The sequence below is a fragment of the Panthera leo genome, chromosome D3 (genome assembly GCF_018350215.1).
Source record: "Panthera leo isolate Ple1 chromosome D3, P.leo_Ple1_pat1.1, whole genome shotgun sequence".
NCBI lineage: Eukaryota > Metazoa > Chordata > Mammalia > Carnivora > Felidae > Panthera > Panthera leo.
This window is the reverse complement of record NC_056690.1, coordinates 522,251-531,219: the sequence shown is the minus strand read 5'-3', so window position 1 is coordinate 531,219 and position 8,969 is coordinate 522,251. Positions and strand designations below refer to the sequence as shown.

The 8,969-nt window shown below is 59.0% G+C and overlaps 1 protein-coding gene across 1 annotated transcript; it reads right to left on the bottom strand.

The window, feature by feature from the left end:
* Nucleotides 1-425: 425 nt before the first annotated feature.
* Nucleotides 426-7,456, bottom strand: LRCOL1 (leucine rich colipase like 1). Its single transcript, XM_042911155.1, has 8 exons — nt 7,297-7,456; nt 7,077-7,211; nt 6,811-6,992; nt 3,457-3,558; nt 2,248-2,559; nt 2,043-2,165; nt 1,835-1,931; nt 426-1,240 (listed from the first exon to the last, which is right to left on the bottom strand). Exons 1-8 carry the CDS (start codon nt 7,454-7,456, stop codon nt 852-854), a joined length of 1,500 nt encoding a protein of 499 aa, XP_042767089.1. The 3' UTR covers nt 426-851.
* Between the last annotated feature and the right edge of the window lie 1,513 nt (nt 7,457-8,969).

Genomic DNA, 8,969 nt, shown 5'->3' with positions numbered 1-8,969 from the left:
TGGCTTCTCCTAACTTTCTCTGCAACAATCATCTTAGCTCAGGCTAAGGAGGAGGGAGGAGAGGAGAGGAAGGAAGGATGGAGAGGAAAGGGAAAAGAAGAGAAGAAGGGGGAGAAGGAGGAGGAGGTGGGAAAGAAGAGATAGAAAGGGGAAGAAGGGAAGAGGGAGAGGAAGGGGGAGGGGAGGAAGGGAAGAGGGAGAGGAAGGGGAGGAGGAGGGGGAAAAGGAGGGGAGGAGGAAGGGAGGAGGGAGAGGAAGGGGGAGGGGAGGAGTGGAAGAAGGAGGAGGAGAGGCAGAAGGGAGGAGGGAGAGGAAGGGGGAGGGGAGGAAAGGAAGAGGGAGAGGAAGGGGAGGAGGAGGGGGAGAACGAGGGGAGGAAGGGAAGAGGGAGAGGAAGGGGGAGGGGAGGAGGAGTGGAAGAAGGAGGGGGGGAAGAGGGGGAGGAGGAGGAGGGGCAGAAGGGACGAGGTGGGGAGGGAGGAGGCGAAATATTTTTAAGGCGCTCAGAGAAGCAGCCCGGTGTCAGCATGGGCGACGGGAGCCCCAGAAGGCAGTTGTCCGGGTGCTTCGCCCGAGGCCCTGCGCTCTGGGAACGCCAAGAAGGCCCTGGTGGGAACGGGCTCGGAGTTAGCCAGCACGTCTGCTCCCAGGGAAGCGGCAGGACCTGGGGCCCCTCCAGGGAGTCCTGGCTCCGCTCTGCTCCCGTGCTTGTGTTTGCTTGTGTTTCCTGTCGGGCAGCAACGCTCAGGGGAGGCTTTTCAGTTTGGGACAGTGGGCGGATGATTTCTACCTGCCAGGACAAGACGCCCCGTGGGGAGGGCACGCCCCTGCTCTGCCCCTCTCCCTCCAGGTCAGGCTCGTCTCTGCTGGACGCACATTCCTAGGCAGGCAACCCGAGCAGGCTCCACCTCTCCACGGTCTCCACGTCTTCTACAGATCTGTATTATCTTTATTGTCTGAAAACAATACAAGTGACGCAGTGCCTTGACTCGGTCAGCGGGGCTCACTGATGTGAGGCCGTCAAGCTGCAGGTTCCCCGGAGCTACGGTTCGTCCTCCGGAGCTCGCTGGTACGACAGGACAGGACAGGACGGGCGCGTCTGACACCTGCAGGTTTTCACAGCCCAGAACGAGCGGCGGGAACCGCAAGCTGAGCTCCCAGCTAAACGCAGGCACGAGATCCAGGCTGAGCTTCTCCCGGGTCGGGACTGGTTCTTCCACGAGGATGAGTTTCCCCGTCACTAACGGGGCAAAGTTAGAAAAGGCACAGGGAGATACGGGGCCCGTCAGGCACCCAACACCGCCCCCACCCTCACCCTCACTGGCGGAACCAGCTCGTCTGGGGCAAGGACCACACAGGGAATCCAGCATTTACACACTGCGGTGAACACCTGCTGTGCCCAGTGCTCCCCTGGGACCTCCAAAGAGGTCGTATGTGCTCAAAAATGTGCTCCTTAACCCGGGGAGCAGAGACCCCTTCATAATCGGAAAGAAGTTATGGATTCCGGCATCAGACCACGTACTTAAACACCCACACATCACTGCACCCGTGCGTTCTCTCAGCAACCCCCCAAGGCCCATCTCCAGCTGCTGTGGCCCCCTCCCCGTCTCCGACCCTCCCCACCTCTGTCCACCCCCTCCCCATCTCTCACCCCCTCATCTCCAAAGTCCCTTCTTCCACCCCCTCCCTCTGTCCCCAACCCCCACCCCCCGCCTTCAGCCCCACGTTGGGAATCCTGGCACCTGGTGAGGTGGGTTCACCACCCAGCCACGCATCAGATGGCCCTTTCCCAGGCGGGGGCACCTGTTCCCTGCCGAGACCCCGAGGGACCTGCCTGTGACCTGTTTCCTTTTCGGAGGCCTCGCCCGGGCCTTCCTGCTCAAGGAAGCGGACGCAGAGGCCAGTGTCCAGACGGCAGAGGACAGCCTCTCCTGGAAGGGGACGCTCCGTGGGTTCGGAGAATCCCGTTCGCTCGGCGCAGGCCCTAGGGCCAGTCCAGGGCTCCGGGCAGCCCCTCCCCCCGGGCATCGGGGGCCACTCACCAAGAGCAGGCACTGAACCAGGATCCCTCTCTGGGGGACGCAGCGGCGGTGGCTGACCTCGGTCGGAGCGAGGCAACACCTGCTCTGGCACTCGTCGTCCTTGGTGCAGTGGCTCCCGTTGGGCTGGGGACACAGAGCCGGAGCCTGGCGCCCGCCTCCCGCCCTGGCCCCGGCCCTCCCTGCCGCGGCCCGGCCGCCGGCTCGCCTTGCGCCAAGGCTGACACTGCAGGAAGATGGTCATGGATCTGCAGGTCAGCTCGGAGCTGGAGACGCTGAGCACACAGCAGCGGCTCCGGCATTCGGAGTGCTTGGAGCAGGCGTGGCCGTTCGGCCGCCGGCCGCCGGAGGGGAGACCCCGTTCTCTCCGCCGGCCCCCTGCCCCCTGGGCGGCCGGCTCTGGGCGGCGGGACCCTCCTCCTCCTCCTGGTGCCGGCCAGCCCGCTCGGACGCCTTCTGCCGGGCCCGGCCCTGGAGGGAGCCGGTCTGGGTGGTGCAGAGCGTCTGTGACTCCAGGCTGCTGGGGACACAGCAGTGGCTCGGGCCCTCCAGGCGCTCCTCAGGGGCCTGGCATCCCCTGCGGACCCAGCGCCCAGTAGGGCTTCTTGATTTAGGAGCACCCTCCCCTCCTTTCTGCTTCCTTCCAAGTTCCCGAATGTCCCAGACCTGGTGGGGCTCTTGGCGGGGGGAGCCAGCGGAAAGGGAGGGGAAGAGGACTAACGTGGTCTGTGTGGTGAGCCGCGCGGACGGGAGGTAAACCGAGGCACAGAGGACGAGAGGAGGAGCGGCGGAGCGGGGAGGGGAAGAGCTGCCACGGACTCTCACAGCTTCTACGGGCCCAGGAGGGCAGCGCGGGGTCACGGGCGGGCAGGAGCCGCGGCTGGCCGTCACCCCGGTCCTGGCCCGGCCGCTGCAGGCCCCCTGCTCCCGAGGCCTTTGATGGAAGTCCTCAAGCTTCGGGTCGCAACAGCCCTTTGCAAACTCAGCAAACTGCTGAGGCCCCAGAGCTGTTGTTGGCGTGGGTCCCTCGTAACGACTTTTCCCGCGGCGGGTACTCAGAGTTTTACGTACTTGTGTGTAAACTTAGTTAAAAACAGGAACTCCAGCCCGTGTTCACCTACAGAACAGCTTCTTATGAAACACAAGTCTACGTGCTGAGCACGGAGTGGCCCCACCGGGCACCCGGCACAGCGCTACCTGCCTGGCTCCCCGGCCTGTGACCGTCATCGTCGGGGACCCTGCGGCCTGGGGGAGCCAGCGTCAGCTGTCCTGGGGGCCCAAACGCCCGGGGGCCTTCTTTTCCAGAGAGCCCAGACAGGATTCGTGGGGGCAGGCACCTGCGGAGAGGAGCCGGGAACGCCCGGGAGCCCGAGTGGGGGCCACCTCCGCTGCGGGGGTGGGGGGGGGGTGTGCTTACCTTATGCAAATGGAACACGGTCTTGGGCCTCCAGGCCAAGGACACAGGCAGCAGGCAGAGCAGCAGCAGCGGACGCCTGGCGCACGCCATGGGGCTCCCGGCCTGTCAATGCCCCAGATGGCTCTCCCTGTCCCCCACGGCACCTGCGTGGGCACCCGCTTCCTTCCCCCCTTCCCCGTCTTTCTCTCGCAAAACAGGTTTTTTACAGTAACAGACATTTTCTGGAGCAGTTTTAGGGCTACAGAAATTGCGCAGAAAGTACAAGGAGTTCCCATACAGCCCCCTCCCCCGTTTCCCTAGTATTGCGTCAGCGGATGCCGGGACATCGGCTACAGTTGGTCAGGTGACACAGATACATTATTACGAGCTCCCGGGTTCACTGCCGGTGCGGGACGTTCTGCCGGTTGGACGAAGGCCACCACGTTAACACACAGTATTTTCACTGCCCTAAACCCTCTGTGCTCTGCCTGCTCAGCCTTGCCCATGAAACCCCGGCAACCGTGGATCTTTTGGGGGTTCTTTTTTGGTCTCGTAGTTGTGCCTCGTGCCTTTTCCCCACTATCCTAGAGCTGGAACCGTACAAGATGCAGCCTTTCCAGACTGGCTTCCTTCACCCACTTGATAGCAAATCCCTTTTTATCGCTGACTGGAAAATGAATTTTCAACACCCCTTTCTCCTGGGAAGGATCGTGCCCTGAGTTGAACAGGAGCCTCTCTGCTTGATGTCACAGAGCACCCACGGGCTGTGCGACCCTCCTGTGAGTCCGGCTCCTGTGCCCTCCCCCCCCCCCCCCCACCACCCCGCTGAGGCGGGCAGGCTGAGCCGTGAGCCCACGCCCTGCAGTTGGGGGAGCAGGCGTGGCAGCCCCCAGGCACGGGTGAGTCTCCCGCCCCGCATGGGGGAGGATGGCCAGGAGCCCCGAGTCAGCCTCAGATCCAAGCCTCAGCCGCCCCTGCCCACGCGCAGGGTATTTGGCCGATTGTCTGGCTATTCATAAAGCTGATGGTTTGGCCTCCAACTTTGCCCCCGGTTCTCTTTTTTTTTTTTCTCAATATTTATTTATTTTGAGAGGTGGGGGAAGCGGCAAAGAGGGAGAGAGAGAGAGAATCCCAAACAGCTTCCGCATCATCAGCACAGAGCCTGATGCAGGGCCTGAATCCACGAACTGCAAGATCATAACCTGAGCCGAAATCAAGGGGCTCAACTGACAGACCCCCCCGCCCCCCGCAAGATGCCTCCCTTTTATCTTTTAAATTAAGTGATGGAGTACCTGGGAGGTTCAGTCCTTTGAGCATCCAACTCTTTTCTCTTTTTTTTTTTTTCTTTTTTTTTTTTGAGAGAGAGAGCGGGTAGAGAGAGAGGGAGAGAGAGAATCCCAAGGAGGCTCCACGCCACCAGTGCAGAGCCTGATGTGAGCCTTGGACTCACAAACTGCGAGGTCATGACCTGAGCCGAAATCAAGAGTTGGATGCCTGAAAGATGAGCCACCCAGGCGCCCCCAAGCATCCAACTCTTGATTTCGGCTCAGGTCATGACCCCGGGGGTTATGGGATTGAGCCCCGAGTCGGGCTCTGTGCTGGGCATGGAACCTGCTTCCGATCGCCTCTCTCCCTCTGCCCCTCTCTTCTGCCTGTGCTCTCTCTCTCCCTCAAAGTAAATAAATAAATAAACAGACAAATAAAACAAAACTGAAGTGATATTCACAGAACATAAAGTTAACCATTTTTAAATTTTTATAAATTAAAAAAGAATTTTCAAATGTTTATTTTTGGGAGAGAGATAGAGACAGAGAGACAGAGCACGAGCGGGGGAGGGGTAGAGAGAGAGGGAGACACAGAATGCGAAGCAGGCTCCAGGCTCTGAGCCGTCCGCACAGAGCCTGACGCGGGGCTCGAACCCATGAACAGTGAGATCATGACCTCAGCTGAGGTCCGAGGCTTAACCGATTGAGTCACCCAGGAGCCTCCATAACTTTTTGTAAAGTAAACAATTCAGGGGCCTTTAGTGCATTCCTAGCAGTGTGCAAGCACCACCTCTATCTGGTTCTAGAACATTCCATCATCCCACAGTACAAGCTAGACTCCTGTTCTAGAACCCTCCTCAAGTCTGTCTTCCCGCCCCATGGCCGTGCTCCCCTCCAGGACCACCAGCTCCCAGCCCAGGGCCCACGAGCCCCAGACTCAGTCCTGCCTTTGGTTTCCGTCCCAGATGCTGCAGGCCCTTTGGGGGTGGGGTGGGGGGGGGACGGCTGAGCCTTTCCGGGACCTTGCTGCCCATCTATGAGGTCAGTGGTGGCCTCTTGCTGTCCCATGTCGTGTCCCCTGAACCTCTGGTTTCCAGATGATTCCAGTGAAGATGTGCTCATCTTGCCCCTTTGTTCTTTACTGGGGTCACTTGCCCCGCAAAGCACAGTGGAAACCTGTTTGTTGTCTCCTGGTCTGTTCAGGCCCCCAGGCCAGGAGCACCTCTGACCACAAGACAAGTCCTCCCGGGGCTGGAACTGAGAAACGCAGAAGGTCCCCAGGGAGAAAGGCAGACACACCGTGTCCTCGCGCTTGGGGTGACGCAGACGGACGAGGAGAGCCCAGGAGCTGGACAAAACAGTGGAGCCGCAGGGGACGGCCCAGGGACAGCCATTTCTGGGTAGGCTCCCGTGGGGAAGCTTGTGAGGAGGCGGGAGCCAGAGCCCATGGCAGGGTTGGGGTCAGGGAGCCAGCACGGGGGGCCCCCGAGGACTCTGTGTACCTCCCGCTCAAGTCACATCAACAGGAGCGCTAGCAGAACCGGTGAGGCTGGTATTTTCCAGAGCGCCTCCACACTTACAGTCATTTGGCCTCCACAAAAATCTCCGGAAACGACCCGCTGCCCATGCGACATGTGAATCCCCGTGAAGACACGTTCAGCAACACAGGACATCTCAGGCCAAAGGAGGCTATCATCGTCTATCGGGTTTTTTGTTTTGTTTTTGGAAAAAATAGCAAATCACAGCACACATCAGCTGAGTTTCGGGCTTTCTGTAATCTTATACTTAAATTTATCTGCAATCCGTTTAAGATAGTTCAGAAGTCACAAAAGCACTGCTAGACCAGTCTGTTCCCAAGTTTTGCTAATTGGTTTCAAAAGAGGTACAACACCATGAACGCAGAGCCCTATTCTGATCGGCAGCCACCAAAGAATGACAAAGACACGGGAGAGGAGAGCAGAGGGAGGCTGCTGGGCGCAGCACGAGCAGCGCCAAAGCTCTTTCACTTCTTACCTTCGGAAAAGCACTTCGAAGTCTATTTCAGCGTTCACGTGCTACCGGTGTTTAAACGTTTTCCCCTCAAGAGCAGCAGCTGGCAGTCAGGACATACCTGTGCCGCGTGTGGCCCCAGATGCCGGCAGGCGTGATGCGTGAGCTTGTGGGTTCCCTGCACGGCCCGCACGGCGGATGGGGAGTGCGAGCGAAGCCTTCCGGGGTGGCCTCCGTGCGTTCCAGGGGCCGCTGAGGCCGCCCACCAGGCAGCTCCTGCCAGCAGCTCCCAGACCGCAGGCCCTGGAGGCCACTGAACTTACGGAACATTCAGAAACAGCTCTTATGAGGTCGCCAAGTATCTCCCTGATGCAACCCAAGACCCACCTTTTAGTCCCGGAAGACCAAACACACAGACGGACAATGGCCGGACCGTCTCTGAAAGTGGGACTCGGCCCCCGGGCCGCAGCAGCCAACCCGGAAGCCAACTTCCATCTCTCAGCTGGCCCTCGGGGACCAGCACTGGGCCAGCGGCTGCAGCGTCCTCAAGTCAGGACCGGCCCGCGAGGCCAACGATGCCCCCTGAGCAGCCATGGGACACCCGTACCGGTCCGCGGCGGCTGCATAACAAACACCGTGAGCGGGGTGGGTTCAACCACCGTCTGTTCCTCACAGCCCTGGAGGCTGGAGGTCCAGATCCGGGTGTGGGTGGGGCCGTCCCTTCCGGGGCCCTTCTCCTGGGGCGTGGACACATCTCCCTGCGTCATGCTTACGCACCGGGCCGCGTTCCATTCTGCTGACCCCTGGGCCTCCGTTCTCCTGATCCGTAAGCTCCATGAGCCAGCGCTCGAGGGACAGTGGAAGGGCTGTGGGAACTCTTTTATTTTTTTATATATAAAGATTTTTGAGAGAGAGAGAGAGACAGTGCAAGCAGGGGAGGGGCAAGAGAGAGGGGGACAGAGGATCTGAAGTGGGCTCTGTGCTGACAGCAGTCTGACACGGGGCTCGAACTCGCGAGCCACAAGATCACGACCTGAGCTAAAGTCAACTGACTGACCCACCCAGGCGCCCCTGTGGGGACTCTTTCTGTCCCCTCACTGCAGGTCAAGGCTCCCAGATGCCCCTAAGCACATGTTCCAGAGAAATGACACTAGACAACGGAGTCGGATAAACATTCCCGAAAATAAATGGGCAAACCTGTAGCCACTGTATCAGTCTTGAAAGTCTTGCCTCCATATTACATCAAATATAAAGAATATGAGGAATACAACTGTATGAAGGCTGGATTTAAATCACAACTTGAATATTTAAGAATTTAAAACTTGCCATTTTTTTTGTACTTTGAACAGGGCAAAAAAACCCTTTATGGTCTCTGATTTCTCATGGGCCCTTGAAAAGTTCACAGGCCGTTTATAAAACTGGGCCTGATGTGCCTGGTCAAACAGCCATGCCGCACAGACACCCACTGTCCCCACGGAGCGGCTCCAGCCCATGCCGTCCACGGCAGCGACAAGGCCAGCGGCCAAGACGTGGGCGCAGCCCAGGTGTCCAGGATGAAGGATAAACAGAACGTAGTCCATCCATACAATGACATGTAAGTCACCTGAAAAAGGAGGGAAATCCTGACACGTGTCACAACCTGGCTGGGCGCTGAGGACATGATGCTGAGTGAAATAAGCCGGTCCCAGAAGGACAGACGCTGCAGGCTTCCACTCGTAGGAAGGCCTTAGAGCAGCCAGATTCGTAGAAGCAGCGGGTAGAAGGTGGGTACCGGGCGCTGGGCCGCCGTCAGCGTGGAGCGGGACAGAGCGTCAGCCTCGGAGGGCGAGACAGTGCTGGACGTGGACGGTGGCCCCGGCAGGGCGGTGCGGGGGTACCTGGTGCCCCTGAACTGTGCCCGTTACGGTGTTTACAATGGGAAAATTTTTGTGTGTATCTCACTGCCGTAAATCAAAGGCTACCGGCACTGCTCAGAGGCCCGGGAGGCCCTGAGGCGTAGCTGTTCCTGAACTTGGAAGAACAGGGCATTCGCAGCCCCTGCTTATTCTTAACTATTCTTTTATTAATGCAGTCTCTTTCCGTGGATATTTGTGTATAAATCTCTCAGAGCAGACATCTTTCCACAGTCTTTCCTTCCAAACCTCAACACCAAAATATGATTCCATAGTATCTCAATCTGGCAAATAAAAGCTTGGTGCCAGGGGTGCCCGGGGGGCTCCGTCAGTTGTGTCCGACTTCAGCTCAGGTCAAGATCTCACGGTTCGTGAGTTCGAGCCCCGC